Source organism: Ursus arctos, unplaced genomic scaffold (assembly GCF_023065955.2).
Source record: "Ursus arctos isolate Adak ecotype North America unplaced genomic scaffold, UrsArc2.0 scaffold_18, whole genome shotgun sequence".
NCBI lineage: Eukaryota > Metazoa > Chordata > Mammalia > Carnivora > Ursidae > Ursus > Ursus arctos.
In genome coordinates, this window is record NW_026622852.1 from 52,072,471 (window position 1) to 52,096,377 (window position 23,907).

General features: G+C 47.9%; 1 protein-coding gene across 1 annotated transcript in view; it reads left to right on the plus strand.

Moving 5' to 3' along the window:
- MVB12B (multivesicular body subunit 12B) overlaps window positions 1–23,907 on the plus strand; it is a 182,559-nt gene that overhangs the window by 101,354 nt on the left and 57,298 nt on the right. The window contains exon 7 of the mRNA XM_048223033.2: window positions 2,213–2,307. Within this exon, the coding sequence (XP_048078990.1) occupies window positions 2,213–2,307 (95 nt within the window). The remainder of the gene's footprint in view (window positions 1–2,212; window positions 2,308–23,907) is intronic.

Consider the following 23,907-nt stretch of genomic DNA (forward strand, 5'->3'; position numbering starts at 1 on the left):
GTACGATGAGTGCAGTAACAGCACCCACCTCAGCCAGCTTCGTGGACGTGCAGCCGGCACTGTCCCACCAGGCCCCAGGCTCAGAAGGCCGCATGTCTGACATACGGCTGTGCTGTCGCCGTCTTGAGATTCTGACTGTTTGAACCAGGGCCTCACATTCTCCATTTGCGCTGGGCCCTGCACTTGCCTTGTAGGGGTAGCGCAAGGAGCCAGAAGAGACTGCATGAGCTCTGCACCCCCCGAGGCCTGGCACATGGCGGGCATCCTCTGCGGGGTCACCTGTCATCATTTTAGCTCTGCTCAACCACAACCACAGTCAATAATTCATTCTTCTGTTTGCTCAGCTTCATTGACTAAGTGCTGTGGTCAGAGGCGTTGATCAACTGTGTAAAACCCTCCTGCACCTGCTCCCCATCCTCTCAGGGTCCCCAGCCTGGCCAGCCTTCAGAGTCATTGCTGGAGCTTGTTAGAAATAGATTTCTGGCCGCACCCCAGGCCCACTGAAGCGGACTCCCCAGGGTCGCGGCTGTGACTCTGTATTGTTAGCAAGTGCCCAGGCAGCTCTAATGCCTTCGTGTGTGTGTGCTGTGATGGGCGGAACAGAGTTAGGAACCCTCGTCCTCGAGGACGAAGTCTTGCAGCATGGTAGTGGTGGGTGTCCAGTCCAACCTGGCCCCAGCCTGCCTTCCCAGGCTTGCTTCCACGCGTACCCTGACCCTGCGCCAGAGTGTTGGCTTTCCCTGACTATCCAGTGAGTCCCTTTTACTCCATCAGTACCCACGTCCTCCACTGAGAAGGTGTCACTAGAACCCCGGCCCCTTTATCGGAACTCTTGTGCTCACTCAGCACCCAGGTGCATGTCCCGTCGCATCTGGTGGTTTATTTCTGCGCCTCGATCCCCTGTAGCCTGGCAGCTCCTTCAGGGAGCTCACCTCTGCATCCTTCGTTAGCATTGGTAATGAGCAGACACTCACATTCACCCCACACATGTCAGAGTCTCCCCATGCTTAGGTCTGCTGGATCCCCACTCCCCCAGCCCTGAGTCCAGCCAATGCTGGGCAACCCCGCCCCCACCACTGCCTGGTTGAGCCAGGCTGTTCCGTGACACAGGTGTTTGTCTCAGTGCTCACCCTGCAGCCCAGCAAACCAAATGCCTTTACAGACTTTGGTGCTCATCATGTCGCCGAGAGACTCTGTGGGAACAGGTCTTGCCTAGAGAACCTTCCCTCCCAGGAGCCTGTATGTACAGGAGTCATTCCTAGAGGTCATGCATTTGTTGTATGAAAAAGGCAACACGTACAATGCAGAACTTTGTCATAAATGCTCCCTTCCTCAGTCTTTTCCCTTTTGGAAATGACTGAGTGCGGCTGAAACTGAGGCTACCGAGCTAGTTCGGGCCAATCCCCAGTCCTCCCAGTAAGAGGCTTTATTGTTGTTTTATCCCCCAGACCTGTTGGGTTTGAAATATATTTCCTATCATTTTGATCTTTTTTGCGTTTGCTAAAGGCAGCTGATGACCACACCAAATGGATTATTTACTTTGAATACTCACTTAGGCTCTGTGGGCACTGTGAGCTTTAATGGCCAACACCTGTGCCGTAAAAAGACCGCGTTGGATCGATCGAAGGTGATTTCCTGAGCACCTACTGTGTGCTCCTGCCAGAGGGCGAACATGCAGATATAGCAATTCAGAAGAGCATGCCATTCTGATTCTCAGTGGTTGTTCGTTTTCCTGGACTCACGTGGTGGTAATAACACATCTTCCTTCGCAACGTGCTTCTTGCGCGGTTCTCCATGGCCCTGCGGGACAGGAACAAAAGCTACTGGATGGATGACGGAAGCAAGATGGCGGAACACACCAAGGCTCCTGTTCAGGGCCCTAGTGTTCTGCTCCTGTTGGCGTATTCTGCCCAGCGGGCAGAGATCTAGGCTAACTTGCCAGCCTCCTCGAGGCACCTCGCACATGCCTTATGGCTTGGGAAACCCTTGCCTCCACCTGGGTGTTCTTGAACTTGAAAAAGGTGGTTGCTGATGTCTGGAAGCTTCTGAATTCCGTGGGGGGATTCGAGCTGTTGGGGGGGGCCTGCTCACCAGGGCACCCCCTCCTCCTGCTCCGTGCTGCTGTGGGCTGTTGGTGGCACGGGTGCTTGCTGAGCCTTGGGAAGTGCTCTGTGCGCCCTGTAACCTCCTTTCTCCTCCGTCTCTTTCTCAGGCACATCTCACTAACGCTCCCTGCTACCTTCCGAGGCAGGGGCAGCACTCGGGCTGACTACGAGTACCAGCACTCCAATCTGTACGCCGTGTCAGGTACGTGGGGCCTCTGCTCGTGGCCAGCTCCCGCGTCTGTGTCCCGGGCACCACCTCCCTCTGCGTGTCTCCTGGCTTTGAATGGTATCTGTCTTACCTCTCTTTTTCCCTCTGCGAGCGGCCTGTCCCCTGCAGAGATCAGCCCTTTCCTTCCTCTGTGTCACCTCAGCACTTAGAGAAGGGCCAGATACTCAGCGCATTTTGAAACTAATGATGAAAAACAGTGTGTGGATTTCACGCACTTGAAGGGAGGTTTCCAGAGAATAGTCACCGCATTGTTCACCTGCCAGAGCCACGGTGGATTTCCCGTGGGGTCTCGGGAGCAGCCCAGAGCTGAGGCCCAGTCTGCACACCAGCCTGTGTCCAGGTCTGTCCTCACCTCTCAGTTCCCAAAGCCAGGTTTGTGGCCAGAAGGGACGCAGGCGGTCTCCCCTCCCGCCCCCATCATGAGGGTCTGTGATTTCTGAACTCGGCCTTGAAATGGGTAGTGGTACCTTGGCAGGAACCTCAGCAGTGTGAGTTTGCCTTTCCGCCTTCACCCAGGGAGGGGAGCGCTTACAGACCTGATTACAGAGCGGAGATTCATTAGGTGCCTGGCAGCACAGGTGACCGGCTAAGAGCCGGGGAAACCCACAAGCTCACCTCCGATTATCCTCGGCCTCCATCAGGGGCGTTTGTATCTAAGGGGGAAGTGGCAAATCGGTGCCACTTACCAGCACGTGCCCTTAATGCTGAGTGACGTTTTGAACATGGGAACATGGCACTCATTCATGTACCGTAATGAATCCGTTATTTAAAAGGTAATCTTTTTTCTAAAAATTGCAACTTGGGGTTACTAAATAGATGAAATAGAACAATGGTATAATTCATGTCAGTATCAGTTTCTCTTGTTATGATCACTCCCTAATAGGTTTGGAAGTATAAGCAAAAGCCAGTTGTTCCAATTTCTGGGTGAGGGCAAGGGAAGACCCGGGATGTCCTTAAAGCCCCGGCCCGGGTCCCGCGGGGGCAGAGGGAGCCTGTTGTCTCAGAAAAGCACCTCCAGGGAGAATTTCTTTTGTGCTGTGGCTATTTCAGCAAAGTCGACAAGGAGCATAACAAGTGTGGAAAGATGACCTATTTTGTAGAAAAGCTGACTAGTTCCCCAGATGCTTCGTGGCATAGTGGCGCGAAAGAGGTCTGTGAAACCCAGCGGGGCGGCCCCGTTCCGGATGCGCAGGAGGAAAGCTCAGTCAAAGCAGATGCTTTTTTTCTTGCAGCTTGCAAATCTTTTTCCGGCCGCGGTGTTCAGCTACCCCCGCCTTACCTGGGTTCTCTGATGCCTTTCCCAGCTGTTGACATTTCTGCAGAAAAGGGCCCACAGAGCGAAATCTCCTCTGGTTTGGCAGGAATGTTCCTGTCTGCCTCTGGACCAGTGCTTCCTCGCCCCGCGGCTTTGATGAGGTGTTGTCTGGGTTCATTTCAGCTGTGCGTTTAGCAACACCGAGGTAACAGCCTCAAGACACAGGGGAAGCCATTCAGAAACTTCCTGTTACATTTATGTAAGTGGCAGTCGGTTGGATTTTATCTTCCAAACAGAGGTAGTGGAGGCTGCCCACCCCCCGGCAGCAGGCAGCCCCCAGCTCCTCAGCGGCTGCAGGCACCAAATTGCTCCACCAGGGTCCAAGACTGCTTTGTGGGAACGGTGCCAGAAAGAGCCCGCAGGACCCGCTGGCTCCGTGAGGCCTGCAAGCTCAGCACTGGGCAACCACGGAGCGGCTGGGAAGCCTGCCCGCCCGCCCACCGGCTGCCTGCCTGTGAGCCGTGCTGGTAGAAGGGAGCAGAGACCACCCCGCACACCCCCCCCCCCCCACGAACAGCGTTTGGCACAGAGTGGCGCGTCTCAGTTTGGGATTGCAAAGTTAGGGTTTCGGTGGTTTATTCCAAAACAGTCACGGCAAAAGTGTGCCCCAGGCCCTCGCCCGTGCCCAGTGCCCGATGCACGGTAGCTGGAGCTCGGCCGCTCATGAAATGAAGCGTCACACTGTTCTGAGCTGGCTCTGGCGCCTGTCCGCCACAGGCGTCGGGGGCTCGGCCTTCGGTGCAGACTCCTGGTACGCTCTGGTTCATTCCTGAAAACGCTGAATGAGGGCTCCCTTCATGGGTAGGCCCTTCCGAAGATAAATAGATTTCCAAACTATGCAATTTGAAAAGCGAGCAGCCCTCGTTTAACTTGTATGTGTGGTTATTAAAGTAACATTACTTTTCAGTTTTTTCTCAAAGGCATACCCGTTCGTTCAGCCCTTCTCCTGTCCCTCTCATGGAGGCAGTTCTTGCCTGTCAGGCCTACAGAGGGAAAGACAGTGCTCAGAGTTGCTGGAGTAAGGGGAGGAGACCGTACGGAGCTCTGGCCCCAGCACAAAGAGGTGCTCGTGAGCTGTTTATGGGAAGGAGGAAGGAGAGTCTTTAGCCCAGGGTCTGCCCTGCCCAGCAATACCCTCTCTGACCTCGGGGGCAGGTGACCATCCTGATGTGCTGCTTGAATGCCTCTGGTGTCTGGGACCACCACCTCCAACCAGCCCGTTCCATCTCTGCGAGGTCCTCCCTTGCTCAGCTGGGCTCGTGTTCATATCCATCCAGCCATTTGGGGTTCAGATGCGTTCCCTCGGCCAAAATGTGCTGGCTGTTCAGCCAACAGTTCTCTCGCCCACAGAAGTGGGGTGAGGGGCTTCTGCTAACTCAGTGCTGAAATCCTGAGAAGCTCATGTCCCTTGCGGTGCCACCTCATACCCTCATCACACGGCCACAAAGCCCACCTTTGACCCTCACGCGTCTGCCAATAAGAGTTTCTGCTAAAAAAAAAAAAAATACAGGTGTACAGAAAGATTTATCTATAGGGATGAGCACTGCTGCTCCTTGAAACTAATACTCAGAAAAAGGGGTTGGGGGTTGGATCTCCTAAATGTCCAAAACAAAAGCAAAGAGTTAAATAACAAAACGTTCTTACAATGGCCTTAACTCTTCAGGCATCAAAAAATGATGATTTGGGATAACAAGGTGTCGGTAAATGTTGTTAAGTGACAACCAGCACGTGCTGTGAACCCATTTTAAAAAAATATCCAGGAACGCCTGGGCGGCTCCATGGGTTAAGCATCCGACTCTTGATTTCTACTTAAGTCATGATCTCAGGGTTGTGGGATCAAGCCCCATGTCAGGCTCTGTGCTCAGTGAGGAGTCTACTTAAGATTCTCCCTCTCCCTCTGCTCTTCCCCCTGCTTGCACATGTGCTCTCTTTCCCTCTCTCTCTCTCTCTCTCAAAAAAAAAAAAAACAAAACAAAAACAGGAAAACCCAAAGGTCTGGAAAGATACCTGCCAAGGTGTTTACAGTGGTTTTCACCAGCCTTTCCTGCTCTTTTCTTCTTCTTTCCTTCTTCGCAGTGTCTCATTTTTCTATGTTGGCAAGTGTTACTTTTATAATAAAAAGTTTGGGGGTGCCTGGGTGGCTCAGTCAGCTAAGTGCCCAACTCTTGGTTTTGGCTCAGGTCGTGATCCTCGGGGTCCTGGGATCAAGCCCTGTGTCGGGCTCCATGCTCAGTGGGGAGTCCGCTCCAGGATTCTCCACACCCCCCACCCCCGCTCACACACTTTCTCTCATTCTGTCTCAAATAAATAAATCTTTGAAAGAAAGAAGGAAGGAGAGAGAGATAAAAAGAAAAAGAAAAAGTTTAGACCCTAAGTTCATTTGGCATGCTCTTGGTAAGCCGTGCTGGGCCCGTGATCACCTTGCTTTTCTCAGTGCTGCCAAGCCTCCTGACTCCTAACAGGCTTCCAAATTCTACTGGAAATCACTTCCAGGCCACAGATCAGTAATTTTCTTGTCCCTTTTTGAGAGTATGGGTTTTTTTCCCCTCTTGTCCAGTCACTGGAACCTCCTGTTCACTGATGTCCCCCAAAGACCGCTGACCGCCAGTCTAACATCGCCGATGGCACCGACACGGACTGAGTGTGAGTGGTCCGGCTGCTTGGGCCATCTCCTCACCTGTCTTGTTCCTTACACCCCACGTCACCATGTCCTTCTCGTTAGGGCTTGAGGATGGTTTTCCTTGAAAGAGGAGCTAGAAATCAAATGGTAGGTGCCAGGTTTGGCTTACTCTATTATCCGTGTATGTCAGAGTTGGCAAACCACATTTTTTTTTTTATTCTTCTGTTTGATAAATGGCAGCTCATGGGCTCACACTTTCCTGGCAACATTCTAACTGGTGTGTCCCCCTTAAGACCTTACCTCCTGGGAGGTGTCTCCTCAGGCCATGTTGATTTTCTAGATTCTACCCCAACGCCCTACTCCTGAGAGTCCTTCTCAGGCTTCTCAGAGCTGTTAGTTTTCTTCTTAAGAATATCTTCTCTGTTCTGGGGACGACTGGGTGGCTCAGTTGCTTAAGCAGCCAACTCTTGATTTTGGTTCAGGTCATGATCTCAAGGTCATGAGATCGAGCCCCGTGTCGGACTCCGCACTCAGCGCAAATTCTGTTTGAGATTCTCTCCTTCTGCCCCTCCCTCCCAGCACGCTCGCTTTCTCCCTCTCTTTCTTTTTCTCTCTCTCAAATAAAATAAAATCTTAAAATATATATTTAAGTATATATATATTTTTTTTCTCTGTCCTGGAAAGTCTTCTGCTTCAGTCCTGAATGATAGCCTCCTACACTTTTTGTTCCTCTTAGAATTATTTTAGATGTCTAGCTGTCTGACCATTTATTTCTAGTCCAAATATTCCAGAAAGATACAAGGCAGCTTCAAAAATACATGTAACCAAATGGAAATGGAAGTGAAAAAATATGAGCAAAGAAAAAAACAGGACAGAAAAGGAGGGTGCGACTGTGGGCGAGATCTGGATTTGGGGATTCTGGATTTGGTTCTGAGTCAGGACAATCTCCGTATGGGTAAGAGTAAGTTGCTTGGAAAGAATGTAACCATTCCTTTATGGAATTCTTCCTCATGAAAAGGGCCCTGTACAAGGCTGTGGACAGCAGAACAGCTGCCTTTCAGTGAGTGTGTGAGGAGGACAGCCTGGGTGCCCACGCATCAGGGGATCTGCTCGTGTCTGAACCCCTAACACACTTGGCGGTTGAGTGAAATGTTTCTTAAATGTTCTTGTGTTGGACGTCACGTGTCTTAGGGACTGGAGACATGGGGGATGTCAGGAATGAGGGGCTCCCTGGCCTCCTGTCCGACCTGGAGGACGTACCCATGCCGGAGGCTCCCGGTACAGAGCAACTCAGCCACAAGGTGCCCAGGATCGCTTTTCCTGAGTAAGGAATGTCTGCTCTCTGTCCTAGGACAGTTTTACTTAATGAACAGGACGCGATAGGTATGGGAAACCATGCTGTGGCATTCTTTTGTTGTTATCAACTGATTTATATCTCCAGGTGAAGATTTTTTTTTCCCAAAAAAACTTATTTTTCTCCCTTTTGAAAAAATTGGCACAGTCATGTAAAATAGTAAAATTAAGCAAATGCACGTTGGAACTGGCCTGTGATAAAACCAAAAATCTCAAACAGCACATGGATTCAGGTTGAACCACAATGCAGAAACAGTGCAGGGAGCTGAGGGGTCCGGCTTGCCTTCGCTTTCGTCCATCGCCAGATGGCCTTGCTGACATCTTCATTTATCCATCAGCATTAGGCTGACCATGGAATTGATTGCCCACACCGTCCCTTCTGAGAGTCAGAGGGGCTCCCCCTTGTCCCCGGACAAAGCCATTACCTGGAACTGTCCCAGCAGACGGGGTGGGGTGGGGTGTGGTCACCCTGCCTTTAGCTTTCTCGACATTTCAGTTTTTCCAGCATTCCTTCTGATGGCTGGAAAAGCCCTTTTATTGCCCCGCACAGCCGTTCCATCTTCAAAACCAGGCCCCTTTCAAGATGTTGGGCCAGGAAGCCCGGGGAGCACGGACAAGCCAGAGTCCATGGGCCTGTCGTGTTGGCACACGACAACTTGTACAGAGAAGAGGAGGATTTCCTCTGAAACAGAACCATGTACGAGCCGTGTGTAACTCTGACATCAGACCAGGAAAGCACAAAGCAATTAAAAATAATTAATGATTTCTGAATATCAGCCTTCTCCATGCAGTTTTAATCTAGTCCTCATTTAAATTGGAAGATGGACATTTAATTATCAGTATTATGAAATTCATGATTTATATATTTCATCCAATTGGATAAAATTTCTGCCACCAGCTCTTCATCTTATTACAAAAAAAAAAATCTGTATATTTTACAGCGTGATCATTTAAAAACTCTGCAGCACACCAAACAATTATAAACATTTTCCTTTCATTTGTAGCGATTACATTATTTCTGTCTTTTAATTAGGGAAAAAAAATCTCACCTGGAAAATTGAAAGTAAACTTAATACTTTCATGATCGTAAAGCGTGGCCGGGCTTGAAAATGAGAGCTAAAAGACCAAAACAATAGGGTGCTCGAGAAAGACTGGCTTTTTTCTGCATTAGGTGTTCTAACCAACAGCTGCTCCATGCACAGCATTGACGGTATTCTGAAAAATTTGCGTCCGCGTTTTCTGTGCGTGCGCCCACGGTTCTCCTTTTCCCTTGTGTTCGGGTGAGTGTCAGCCATGTGTGGGTCGAGTGACGATGTTACTGATAACCACAAATGAGGGAACCCCACTGTCTTCCAGCAGAAGCCCCACAAGTAAAGCTACCAGGCAACCCCTGCATCGTAGGCACCCCCCCCACGTGGCCTTTGTCCTTCATGGACGCATCCACGTGGCTTACGTGGCCTTGCATCCAGACCCCTGCCTCCCTTTCCCCTCCACTGAGGATTTTCAGAACCACCAAGGACTGGTTGGAGACTTGGTGGGGGAGTGTGGGGGAGAGTGGCAAGGATCCGGGAGAGAGAGGAGCATCCGTTTGACGCAGCCACAGATAATAGCAGATGGGGGAAATTCCTGAATGAAGCAAAAAAATATTTATAATAACGGTGCTCAAATCAGGGAGGCAATAAGTCATTTCAGAGGCAAATAAATTTTTATCATCACCTCCAACAGCCACGCGTCCCTTGTCTATCCATCTATTCCCGCCCTGACTGACAACAAAATCGAGTGCAAAGAAAAATAGAATAAGAAAAAGAAGAAATGAATGGGAGCGGATGGGGAATTGATCGCATCGTGTATGTGTAGATCCTGATGGGAAAGGTGCAGTTGACAGGTGGCCAGCTTCGCTCCGTACACAACCATGTGTGTGCTGTCAGGCGCACGCACGCTGCCTTGTTTCGATTGATGAATTGCCTGCTTTCTTGATTAAACCTTCCGTCACTTAAGAAACAAAAAGCCTGTGTTTAGATGGCAGAGTGGGACATGTCAAAAAAATCTGCCTCCTTTACCTTTGTGCAGATGTTGGGCACAGACTGTAACATGTATTATTAAAATGAATGTGGCGTTTACTGTGCATTATTCCTTTCCTGGGAGAAAGGACTATAAATTATATGCTAATAATAAGCTTTAACCCTTTCGAAATGCAAAAGATTGAAGAGTGCAAATATTCATGTAGGCCCGGCTAATTGGATGTGCTTTTATACACAGGCCGTGCTGGCTGTGTCACTGAAGTTAACGAACAGCGCGTGCGGGCAAGCACGCAGGGCGCTCAGGGGACTCTCACCTCCTGGAGGTGTTCCGCTCTGCAAGGGCCTCCTCTAGGAGTTCACGGAGAGAGAGACCCCGAGCCCCCTCAGCTGGGCTCTGGGTCGTCTTCGGATTCACTATGGATGCATGGCCATGGCCAGTGGCCCCAGCGGGGCCTCCTGGAGCCAAGCATCAAGGATGGTCCCCTTTTGGCTTTCCTGTGTCCCCGCTTACGGGGCTGGCTGGGCTCAGGCCTGGCGGTACCAGGCATTGATGCCTTGCACTCAACTTGTCTGTCTTCCTTGACACGGCTCATCTGTGTTCAGTCCAGTTGCCCAGGCGGCAGACTCCTTTCCCCAAAGTAGAGCTCTGCAGAGCAAACTTCATCAGCCTGCCCCGGTCCGTGGCCAGCTGCACTGATCCACACCTCACTTGCCCAGCATTGAAGCTGTCTGGCGGCCAGTCTCTACTTTTCCAGTGTCTTCTCTCCATTTCTCTTCACCTGTGCCCACCAACCTGGGTCACTGCTGGGTCCTTAACCTTTGTCTCTTTGTGCCTTTGCCCCTGCCAGTCAAATGGCCCAGATTACTGACTTCTCCGTGGATCCATCTTTGAGGGCCTGTCCCCACACTGCCTCTTCCAGTAAGCTGTTCTGCGTCCCTTCCATGTGGGGCTGCTCCTTTCCTCGTGTACTCCCACACTGCTTTGTGCGGCCGACCTTTCACCTGCGGGCACTTGGAGATGGCAGAGGCTTATGCGCAGTGAGGAAGGAGCTGCCTTCAATCCTTTTGAGTCATGGAGGGTGTCATTAAGGTGAAGAGAAAGACTGTTTATGCCTCCATTCCTTTAGCGGACCCTGGGAGCTTCCATGCACCTAGCCCCATGTTCCCTCCGAGGACAGCCAGAAGCTGGTGGAAAAAGGGTCAGCACGTGACTGAGGGGGCATTTGGAGCCATCACACCAGAGCCGCTGTGAATGACCACACGGGTTGTGCACCACACGACACACGTGAACGGCCCCCGCACCAGAACCGTGCCACGGTCCCCACCTGACGTTGCCATGGGCAAGTCACTCAGTGCGAGTTATTCCTGGCTGTGAGATCATTCGCTAATGACCGCCACCCTCCCAGCATTGGTGTGAGGGTCCGGGGTGTATGAGAATATTCTGTAAGTCGGGAAGCAGTGCAGGAATGGCCCCCTTTTCTCCACACTCCCCTCCCCTACAGGGCTGTGATCAGAGCAGGCGCCCAAAGATTTGTCGCAAATTATCACTCGGGACACACTGGCTCCTGCCCAGCATGGCCTTCACCTTCTTAGCCCTCTCTTCTATAGTTTCATATATAAGATTACTTCTCCATCATCAGCGTGCTCGGAGAAAATGTCTTCCTCCGTCCAAACACACTTGCAGTAAAGGCTCTCTGGCCTGGCTCGGCTCGGCTCCCCCTGCAAACTGAGACATTCTGTCACGCATCGGCACTTAGAAGTGGGCGATTTTCTGTGGCTGGCAGCCCATGAGCCCTCTCTCAGGAGGGTTGACAGAATGATGGCTTGGGGGCAGGAAGGAGAGGAGTGCTTGGCAGAGTGAGCCGGCAACTTCTATAAAATCTTCCAACGTGCCTTTGGTTTTTTTGGAGGAAAAGTACTTGGGTGGGGTCGGAGGGGCTGCTTTCTGCTCCAGGCTTTCATTTCTGCCTTACCCTGTGCTGCATGGGTAGGAGAAAGTTAAGACTTTTTCCAGCTTCGTCATTGTGAAAAAAATTAAAAATTATTAGGTGACAGATACTTCGGAGCCCTTGAAGGGGTGGCTGCCCTCGCGCTGTGCTTTCGTTCTCTCTCTGGTTTTTAGGCAAGGCCGAGTTCAGGCAGCGTTGGTTTAATGGCCCACGTGCCCCGCTCCAACCAAGAGTGAGGCAGCCAAGGGGCAGCGGGAGCCAGGAATGCCAGATTCAGGCCCCGTTCTCCCGCTGACTGGCCCCGTCACAGCTTCCTGCATCTAAATGCCCGAATCTCCCAGTGTCCGTCATGGCAACAAGAGCATCCGTAATTTAAGCAGAACGATATTTCCCGGAAGCTTCCTGGGCGGCCGATGTGGTCTAGAATCTAAGGTGGCAGCGATTTACCCACCTCCTTGGGTTGAGGGTGCCGTGGGAAGGAGCCTTGCAGGGTTCGCGGATTGGGTGCCCAGGGTGTCACCAGCAAATGTGCGGCCGTGGCCCCAGACTTCACAGGCATCCCATCCAAACGCCACCTTGACCGCGAGGACGCTGAACGTGGGAACAACTCGAGAAAAACCAGCTTGCTGACACCTTTCTCCCCGTGTGTTTGTCGTCCTTGTCTAGTTGTCAAGCAGAACTATGCCTGCATTTGCCCATCCTGCTGCCCTTCCCGGCAGGCTGCGTGCCTGGGAGCCAGCAGCAGGGTCCTTTCTGGAGGCCTAGTCAGAGGAGTGCTGAAAACAGGGGGAGCACCTTAATCCCCGCTCTTCATCAGCTCTTAGCGTCTCTTCAGAGGCTTTCTCTGGGGTGCACGAAGTAGCCTGGGTGGCCCAACATGCAGTCCTGCCTCAGGGCAGCTGACATCAGATCAGCCTTCCGTTTCTTTTTTTTTTTTTTTTTTTTAGCTCTCTCTTGCACACTAACAGACTGGCGGCCGAGAGGGGGAAGTCCTATAATTAAGGCAACTTCTTTAATTTAAACACATTTAGGGAACCGAAGTTGTTTTTGCTTTTATTAAAATGGATTATATTAATTTATTTTAATAATACCTAACCTTCCTCCAGCACTTAGCATGTACAAGACTCTGTAGTAAGCACTTTGCACGCATTTTGTCATTTAATCGAGACAAATCCTTACCAAGAAAACCTTACAAAACACCTTTAGGGTCTGCACCGTTACTACTATTATCTCTACTAGGTAGGTATAGCTCAGCTGCTCGAGCCTTATAAAATAAATCTCTCAGATAAATCTTTATCTTTACAAATATTTTTATTTTACCGGTAGGGAAAAAAGGAGGCTTTGAGAGATTTTGATCTCTCCACAGTTCTGCTAGTAACGAGGAGGGTTGAGATTCGAACCCAGGTCTCTCTGATCCAGCCGCTAAGCTCCAAATCCCTGAGCCAAAGGTGTGGCTCCAGGTTGCACGTGACCATTTCCCTCCCCTCGTCAAACTGAAGTTGAAAATGGCACCCACACCTAGAGTGAATCACGCTGGGACTACCTTGGGATATTAGGTCTCAGCGTTGTTTAAATCTCAGACGATTCCCTGGACCGTCCTCTCTGGAACCCCGTCAGAGTAAGGCCCTTGACGCTGGGCTGATGACAACTCCGGAGTCCACAGAGCATCTCGAACAGTGGACGTGGCTCCCCTTGGCTGTTGCTGGGCGCAACAGTGAAGGGGTGAGCGTGCAGTGCCCCCCTTAAGCTGAGTGGCCTTAGGTGAGGGGCTTAACCTGTCTCTGCCTTAGTTTCCTTATCTGTTAAATGGGGATGACGGTGGCTTGTCGGTGACGCTTGGCATCACGCCTGGTACGTGGAAAGTGCCCTGGGTGTGTTGCTGTGACTTTTTAGGTATTCCATAGCTCTTTCTTCCCACCACTTCTCAAAACTTTCCCGACCAGGCAAAGAATATTCCAGGATTCTCAAGGAACCTCCTCCCCATCAACAGATGGGGCTACCGCTGCCGTTGCTGTTGGAGATCTCTGTCTGGGGGGCTCTGGGCATCTGGGTATCCCCTTATGGTTTCTCTTAGCCCTGTGGTGATAGTGGGCGGCCCAAACCCACCACTTCACCTGTTGGGACTGAACCTTAGCTGTTCTTCTCCTCCTGCCCAGCTGTTCTCAGCTGTGCCCACGGCGGGACATTTGCTTGAACGGGCAGTCACCTTAGGGCTTGCCCTGTTTTGAAGCATCATTGTCTGGACTGGGCCTCCTAGGGTGCATCCAAGCCCAAGCTTACTGAGCCGTTGCAGACCCTGTGCGTTCCCTGTCAGTGCCCAGCCCACATTCCCCTCCCGCCTGGTTCCACCTCCCCAATTCCTGCCATCGCCACCACCGCCAAGCACGCCAGCTTCAGCCTTGCTGACTTACCATGGTGGGCATGGGGTCACATTCCAGGTGAGCGTTGGAGGCATATAAACTCCTGATGACCTAATGAGTGAAGGGGGGGGCGTTGGCAGAACCTGGGGAAAAGTTGGACAGCCACGTAGGATTCGGGGAGGAGATCAGAAGTTACCCCTCATCACATGATATGAGCGTCCTCACTTTTGTGGTAGAACAAATGCATGCATTTGCTAACATAAGGACAAAAGAAATTCGGGGGTGCCTTGGTGGCGCAGTCGTTAGGCGTCTGCCTTTGGCTCAGGGCGTGATCCCAGCGTTCTGGGATCGAGCCCCACATCAGGCTCCTCTGCTGGGAGCCTGCTTCTTCCTGTCCCACTCCCCCTGCTGTGTTCCCTCTCTCGCTGGCTGTCTCTCTCTGTCAAATAAATAAATAAAATCTTTAAAAAAAAAAAAAAGGACAAAAGAAATTCGGATCTGTTTCAAGCCAGCTTTCCTATGGACAGAATACCTGAATCCATCCATTGTCGTGCATTCGGTGTTTGTGTCCTGAATACCCAGTGCATTTCCCCCCTCTTTTTATTAATGGCCAAGGATGGTCCTCACCTGTTTATGTTTAAAAAAAAAAAAAAAAAATCTCAGTGTTCCAGCCTAGAATTTGGATGGAATATATTTATCACTTATCCCAGAGAAGGAGGCTCTTCTTCCTCGGATTTGTCTTTCAGTTGTCTCTAAGACAGTGAGCGATGCGGAACTCTCGTTCAAGGCTGAGACCCTTTGTCAGAGAGCGGTTTCTCACGCCTGACTTGCTTTGTAGCGTGGACGATGTCACGATCCACTGGCGACGCAACATCCATAATTTTGAATGAGAGAGTAAAGCTTGCCTCGTTGGCCCTAAGCGTCGCTTCTGGTGACACACTTAGAGGTACTTAATCGCTTGCTACCTAGAGGCAATAAACGCACCCATCTGTATGTTCCGTGGCCCTGCGTGTTTACCTCAAGTAGGCCCTGTGCTAACAAAACGCCGGGGTCAGTCCTGTGGGAAAGTCCTTGAGCTCACGAACGACAGAGTCCTCATTCACCCTTATTCTGCCAAAGATGGCTGTGCCTTTTGTAGGCCCCAGTAGGCGGCTGCTATGGCCATAAGCCTCTTGTCTATTTATGCCTTCCTGTGAAACTTGGCCATCTGACTCGTCTCCCAGCTCTAAGAAAGCGGACCCATCTTTGGTTGGAGCAGCGCGTTCAGTGCTGGGGTCTCTGCTGGAGGGCAGGAGCCCTTCTGGGCGGCCAGCACAACGACGCAGTGCCTGACGCCCAACCCGGGGCCTGCGGGGCAGGAGGCACTCAAGGATCCCCGTTGCTCGATCGGTTCTTGATCCGCCCTTTCCAACTGTGGGACTTTGGACAGTTCACGTGACATTCCAGTTCATTTTCTCTCCTGTCATCGTGAGGATCAGAGAGAATGTGAAGTACCTGGTACTGACTCAGCACCCCAGAGATTGTGGCGGGTGTGGCTGTCATAAATACTGTTATTCCAGTACAGTGCTCATTATTCTGGAAACACTGGTCTTATTCACCCTGCAGTTTGACCCCACAACCCCCCACCCACCCCACCTAAAAATGCAGTCAGGGGAGGGGAGCAGCTGCTTCACTAAGGAAGAACCGGAAGGAAACTCACACCTGCGGGGACCCTGCCCGGTACAGGGAACTTTTCAACATAACCTAAGGCAAACCCTCCATTCCAGGTCGGAAATCAGTAATTGCTTGAGGTGTTAGTTTGCTACTGGGTCAGATAATTAAAAAAAAAAAAAAAAAAAAAAAAAAAACCTCCTCGACATTTAAATTGGCCTCTGGTTTATTCCTTCTCATCAAATGAGCTCTGATTGAGAAAGGATCATATCTGTGTTCCACCCTTGAAATGGGTTGACTTTGTCTTTGCCTTTTGGTTTGTGACTCTTTCCTGCCTCTCCTATCCCAGGGTGCTTTTTGGAGGGGGAGGGAAGGAAAGAGGAAAAAACAACTACTACAACCCTTCCCTTGCCCAGAATCCTTACATATCTGTGAGCCAGGGCTTGGCTTGAGGGTACATCAGAGTCCTACCACCCACTGAGCACATGGCCAAGTCTCCTGCTCCAAAGCTCGCTGCCAGACCAGGGGCCCCAAGCTCTGTGCTGAAGACACAGCCGCGTCCTTTCTCTGTGTTTGAGAGTGGATTGAACGACTTTCCTAGATGTCCCCATCTTATGGGAGGACACCAGACTATCTATCGATGGTGAGGAATTGTTCCTATCTTCTGGCTACATTTTTTTTAAAAGATATTGTACCTTTTATTTGGATTTAATGAGGACAGACATATTAATCAGAGGTTAGTCATTTATTTTTGCAAACTATTGTTTTGATTCATCATTTTTGCAGATAATTAAATGGTTCAGTTGGCACAGTGTGTCTACTTTATTAAAACAGGTAATTTTGAAAAAAAAAAAAGAGACGCCATTTTTTGGATCACTGCACAAAAATTGCTTTTATCTTCATCTTTGAGCATAGTTTCTCATTGCTTTGCCAGAAGGCTCTCGTGTTCAAGCATTTGGTGTCCTCTCTGGTCTGGAGGGACTTGCCCTTTGGATGATTGGGGTGTTAGCCACTACGCCCTTTGAAACGGGAGATGAAGAGCACATTCTGTGCTGTTCCCTTTTAGAAAGACTCGTAGGTTTTAATTGGATTGGGGAAGAGAGCCTACAAGTTATGAACTTTGCAGAGCAGCAGTTCTTGTGCTGAAAACAGATTAATTGTAGCCCTCACAGTGGGTGGAGTTTAAAAGTCAATTACTGCTTGTCCTATTATAATTTACACACCTAAGATTTGAAAAAGTCTCTCACTGAGTATGAAAATGAAAAGGTTACCTTACTAGTTTGAGTATACCTATGACTTTCCATTTGTAAATGCTTTAGCTGCATGTATTTGTATGTATGCAACTTGTATCGGCAGAGCTGTAATATAACTACATCTGTGAGCAAGCTTCCTTATGAAGAGTAACCTTTAAGATTCAGTTCCTTAAATCTATAATGGCTTAGAATATAGTCCTTTGTCTTGCTGTGCAACCCACTTGTAGGCACGGCGGCCAGCCCCCTCGGAGCCTCGGGAACACTCCACTCCTGGGTCACAAACCAGTAAGGGAATGGCCCTTCAGGGGTCAATTTTTTCAAAACAAATTGCTCGTGACATTTGCTTTCTTTGATTTTTCCATGTTTGTGTCCTGAATCAGTTAATTCACTCATTAAAAGGATTTATTTTAGGTGGACCAATTAGAACTTTGGAAGCTAATTTTTTGCTTAGCAGCGCAGACCTCTGAAAACACAATTTATAACATGGCTTCTGCCCTTTTCCAGCGAGAGCTGTCTGACAGTGCTGCAGCCTCTGGCGCTCGCGGAGGTGCAGACCCTCCGTCCTTTGTCCTCCCCTCTGGGCGAAGCTGCCGCGTGGGTGGGTTTCTCCCAGCCTCCCATTGTTTTAAGGTGAACAGGCAAGTCCGAAGAGTCCAGCCCAGGAGTGGCACGCCACGTTTGTTTGCTTGCATAAACCCCACAGTTTAATTTTTTTTAATAGGAAGCTGCTGTGTAGTTTGGATATTTAAACAGTTATTAACCGAATGACAATTAACAGATTGCATAGACAGATTTTCTTTTGAAAACCTCTGAAATTGAGTACAGTTTGCAAAACTATCACGGCATAGTAATGACAATGAATTTTGATTTCCCGGAACTGATATTAGACTCCTTATTAAACTATGTGCATCTGCTTTTAATTTACTCCAAATAATTGGAAAATGCAATGAAGCTTTCCAATTAAAGCACGGCTTTATGCTGTTTAATAATACCCCCATAATATTATAGCTTATGAAGTGACAGGTGAGTTGGTGTATGAATAAAACATAAAGGCAGCAATAAGGGACAGAAAACCGGAGACAGTTGTGGGGATTTTAAATGCTGGATGTAATTTGCATATATTAATCTCTTCTTTTCAGCCTTATCAGGCGTTCTTCAGTATTTGAAGTTAAAATAGCGTTGACAGGCGGGAGTACGCTTAGTTTTTTCAAGGATTTATTACTTGTATAATTTCTGATCTTTAATAAGCAGATATGACTGATCCTCATAGTTCTATAGAAATCGGTTAATTGTTCCAGATGGCGTGTACTGATTATGCAAAATTACTTTTCACACCATTTTTTTTGTGATGGAGTTTGGAGTAAAATTAAATTTTTTATAGCCTTCTTATCATGCTGTTTTACAGTGGTTTTTCCACAGAAGTTGAATTTAATCTACTATATTACATTGACCAGCACAGTTATTCTAATGTAGCATTTTGTGATTTGACAAAGAATAATAGAACACATTGCTCATTGTTCATTACTGTGTCCCTAATAAAAAGGAGCTCCTGTGTATAGAACATAGCTGTTATTTATGAAGAATGCCTAATTCATACAGTTAAAAATGCAAAATTGTACCATGAAGTAGTTCCTTTTGGGGAGAGAATATCTGAGAGAAGCAAATGGCAATAGGCACCTTGCTACAGATTTTCCATGCTGAAGGAGGGGTCGTCTTTAATGAGCGGACTGTTTAAATTGTGCTACTTTCTTCTTCTTTGAAGGGGGGGAAAAGGCCAGATAATCTCATTCTATTAAGAGAGGTGTCATCAGTTGACTTGTCTTGATTTACATAATCCCAGAAGTCTTTCATAATTGAATAGCATTTATAAAAGGTGGTTACGCTTTGGTGTAAAGTATAAAAAAAAGAAGTCTAAAAAGCCTCAATGATAATTCATCTCTGATGTTTCCCAAAGTGTTGATTTTTGCGAAGTGTCCCGCGCCCGTGTCAGATGGAAGCCCAGGTGGTGTGTACCAGGTGACATGAATCTAGGCATATCTGCATCCAGGCCCAGAGCTCACATTCTCCCCGCAGTTCAGTGGGATATGAAGTACTCAGCACACTGCCCCCAGAATGGGATCGTGGGGCTGGGATCGTGTGCGGGGGCGGATGCACTTTCCCAGGGGTGGGGGGGGTGGGGAGAGGGAGATTTTTCTGTTGCATCACAATTCCTGCCTGGGGGGGGGGTGCAGTATTTTAAATATAATAGACAAAGGAAAATATTTCTATGTCTATAATCTGAAGTTTGACTTGTTTTCAGAAAAGACCACTGTGTATTCTGTGTATTTAGTCTTAACAGGATGTTTATAGACTCGAGATATATTTCTCTTTGAGTCAGATCCCATATACAGAGCCACTCACACAGACCTTCACGCAGCCAGCCTGACAGCTCGCTGCAGATAAGTCCACTTCTGCACATCACCCCGTCCCGCCCGTACCCATCGTCCGCAGGCCTTGAGAACTCTTCTCGCTTGAGCAGACTTGAAGTGGATTTGGATCTGTTTAAAAGGTTCAAGTCCCTTAGCCCCCAGGGGAGTCAAGCTGGTTTGGGTTTTGGTTTTTTCTAATATTCTTCCACCAACAGTGCTTGCTCTTCACAGAGAGGTCTGTGGAGTGGAGGCAGGACTTCATTGACAACCCCCGTGGCCCGCTCTTAGGGAAACAGACAGAAGCTCACGGACCTCAGAACTCAGAGGATAGCTGTCCCCCCCCCTGTTGGCTGGGGTTGGGGGCCTAGGGCGCAGGGCAGCAGTTGCTTTCTGGGAGTGTGGGGTCTCCACAGAGTCCAGAAAAACCGATTTAGTAAGACGCCCAGATGTTACCACCAGCAGTGTTATCTAGATGGTCCTGCGTACGCTCTGCTGTTTTCTGGCCTTCGGGATATCTTCGGTTAAGCTCTCCTTTGTATCTAGTCCAGTCTTGAAGGAAGTTTATAGGAAGGTAAATGTATTTGACTACCCACAGGACTAGAATGACTGGTTAAACCAAACGTGAAGAAGTGTGATTCAGAGCCCGGAGCACTTTCAAAAGGCAGGACCAGTGAAATTCTGTATTCGTTCTACGTCTAGAGTACTTCAAAAACTTGAAACCTTTCACATACCCTCTTTTGTAAACTCGAAAAATATGTTTGCGAAAATGAAAGTTATCTGAGAAAAAGAATGCATAAATCAGACGTGATTAAAAATATTTGTTCTAATGCAGTAATAATTTGGTAGTAATGCTTTCATCAGTACAGCGTAAGGCTACATTAAGTGGACAGACTTTATATGGATTCTCTAATTTTAATCTTCAAAATGCTATCTAATGTCTCATTAAGACTTGCATATAATGTATCTTAAGTACAGTCATTAAATATAGTTTAGGGAGATTTATGTTCAGATATTGCTTAAAGATGTTTTAATAGGCCCATTTACTCTGATGATATTAATGAGCTCTTAATACAGACTAAGCTTCTAAAACTAGTGGTAAAGACTCCAGCCTGCACACAACAACTTGGAATGGGTGTCTAGTTTGGACAAGAGCCCCCAGGTGAGCCCTGCTAACATTCCAGGGGCCAGTGCAAAGCCCCCTCTGATGAGCCCTGAGCTTTGGAAAAGGGTCTCCCCTTCCTGCTTTGGTCGGGCCAGTGACCCCAAAAGACTCCCATTTTTCTGCACTCCTGCACACAGTCCTCTCTTCCCCCCAAAACCAGGCACAAGAGATGTGCTCCTTTGGCCAATCTGTACATCTCCAAGGTCATTGGAGCGGCGTTGACGCTCTTAGCGGTGTCGCTGGGGCACGGGAGGGTTAAGGGAGTGTGTTGCTGTGCCTCCCTGCAAGCATCTGCCAGGTAAGGTGTGCGCAGTCTGGCGGCGTTACGTGAACAGCTTCGATCTGCCGTGAGTGAACTGTAAAAGGTCACATGGGTGTGCTTTCATCTTTCAGGCGTTCGTAGTGACTGAAACACACGTAATAAAGTGGTCCTGCCAATTCAAAATTGGAAAGTAAAAACCCAACCCAACAGGCATCTCTGTGTGCCCCACACTCACGCACGGTCCTTCCCCAGGCCCTGCTTTTCAAACGTGTCGCAAAAAATTCTCTGTTGGTATTTCCTTGTGTTTTGGGGAAATACTGAAAAGCACAATTTTTTTTGTTTGTTTCAGTTATTTTAAAGGAGAGAGAAGAAAAAAGAACCTGTGAGTTCAGAGACTTTTCTAATTACTAAATTGGTTTGTTATAAAAAGATAATAGCAAATTTCTTCTTTTCATAATTGGACATTTCTTCCCTGTAGGCTAATGCATGCACAGCCCGTGCATGCACAATCAGTTGTGCTTTTGAAAAGCCATAACTAGCTAATAACAGCTACAGTGTCATCAGAGAGTAATGGTGTGCTGATTAGCATAATTAATGACAAATGGTGGTTCGGAATTGGTGGATTGGTTTAGCGGATGATGAATGCGGCAAGGCCCGGGCTGGGGCCTGCCAACTAGGCCTCGCTGGCTGTCAGCCCTTCTGTTCTCGCCGAGGCAGCCCTCATTAGTCACGATGGGAGGTGCCAGTTTGTATTCTGTTTGGAGCACAGAAAACTTAATAATCCAAGCAAATGCGGCTTTCCCTTTTTCCTCTATTTACTCCCAAAAATCTCTGCTCGCTCGTCCCCGTTGTGGCAGAAACACGAAGACACAGCTATTTCAGGATGCTTCCATGATACTTGAAGGGGAAACAAAAGGTAGTGTAATTGACACCCCTATCACAAGGCTTTCCTCTGACCATAGATGGATTACTCCCGTTAGGAAGACTTCTGCTTTGTGGACTCTGTTTATCTGAGTATTTATAAGGGGAAAAGAGATGAACTCAGGAAGCCATACATTCTGTCCTGAAATAAGACTAGCACATTTATCTTTGACTTGATTAATCAGGCCTAATTTGCATTCTCAAATGAGACTGATAAAAATGGATTTACCTTTTAACCTTTCGAGGGGGAAAAGTATTTCTCTGCAAGATTTCTGGGGCTATCTTTCCTTAACCGATAAGAAGCAATTCCTTTATCAATAAAGATGAAAATCCTTAATTTGCATTAGTGAATGAGACTAATTATTATATAGTTAATTAGCATCTGGAAATGAGGATTATCTTAATTACAAAGCACAATTTCCCTAATAGCTACAAAACTGTAAGTTTGATCCGTGTGGAAATTGGTAACTATTATTATGTAATTAGTGATAACATTAATAGTACAGAGTATTTAGATGTAATTTGCATATGCAAATGTAATTTACCTGAACTAAGCAAGTGGACCATTAATGATTGGAGTGTGATAGTGAAAGTTCTAGGTAGCTGAATGGTATCCATTATGCCAAGTATCTAAATTGTTAAGTGGTGAAGCAGGTATGGACCTTTTCATATTTAGGTGGTCAGAGTGGATTTTGTTTTAAAAAGAATTAGTAGCTGGAGGGTTAAATAATGAAGCTAACTGCTCAGGGAAAGAGCTGGCCACATGGTCCTCTCCTTGGCTTTGATTTCTCCATGCTTCCCAATATGCCTCGTACTTCCCCTACATATTTTAACATTTCTGAAGATTGGATTTGTCTTACCAATGATGTACTTTTAAAGCAGTTATACACACATATGAGCACAGCAAATTATGGAATTGATGGTGCAGCTTACAGTTCTTGGGGGGAAATTCAGAAAGCTCTGAATGTTACGTGTGTGGCCCCAGAGTCAGAGCTGCTGCTTTATCGACATCTCCTCTGGGAGCCATCTGCATACCTCCTTCAGGCCGTAGCAGTGTTTCCCGAGAGATGGGACGTGTGCCCATGAGATGTGAATGGCCTTTTTAACTTTTTATTTCACCCATAATAGTGCACAGTGGATAGCAGCGTTTAGAAAAAGATTAAAGTAGGTATGTTAATTAGTCTTTGGGTTATGCTTCAGTAACAAACCATCCCCCAAATTGCAGCAGGATACAATACCACCATTTTGTATGTTACTCAAGTTCCCAGTTGGTGACTGCAGGTTGGTGGGCTCCTGCTCTGTAGGTCTTCTTGTTCTGGGACCTGGGCTGAAGGAAGCCCCGATCTGCAACATGTTGGTCTTAGAATAGAAGGAAAGAGCAGGAGCCCCAGAAGTAACACCCAGTGGCTCTAGAAGCTTCTGGTCAGCCATGGCAAGGTATCCAGCCCAGCCAACATTAGTACACAGGGGTGTGTTCTCTTCCCCAGGTGGCCCTGACCTCCGCCATGGCAGTGGGAGGAATGGTCAGACTCGCACAGGGAAGTGAGAGCACTTACACAGGAATGGTGGTTTTGAGTTTTAAAAAGTGAGTTTCAGCAGAAACAACCAGAAAACAATTAACAAGATGGCAATAAGTACATACCTGTCAATAAGTACTTTGGAGCATTTGGTCCATTTACGTTTAATCAAAAGACATAGGAAGACTGAAAAGAAACAAAAATAAGAAGACCCATCTATATGATGACCACAAGAAACTCATTTCAGATCCAAAGACCCACACATACTGAAAGTGAAGGGATGGAAAAAGATATGCCATGCAAATGGAAACGAAAAGAAAGCTGGAGTATGGTACTCATATCAGACGGAATAGACTTTAAAACAAAGACTGAACAAAAGACAAAGAAGGGCTTTACGTAATGATAAAGGGGTCAATCCAAGAAGAGGATATAGCATTCATAAATATTTATGCACCCAACATAGGAACACCTAAATATGTAAAGTAAATATTAACAGACATAAAGGGGAACATTGACAGTAATAGAATAATAGTAAAGGACTTTAATACCCCACTTACATCAATGGACAGATCATCCAGACAGAAAATCAATAAGGAAACATTGGCCTTAAACAACAAATTAGACCAGATGGATGAAATAGATGGACACCAAGTATTCCATCCAAAAAATGTGGAATATATATTCTTTTCAAGTGCACATGAAGCATTCTCCAGGATAGATCACATGTTAGGTAGGCCACAAAAGAAGTCTCAGTAAGTTCAAGTTTATGAAGTTATATCAAG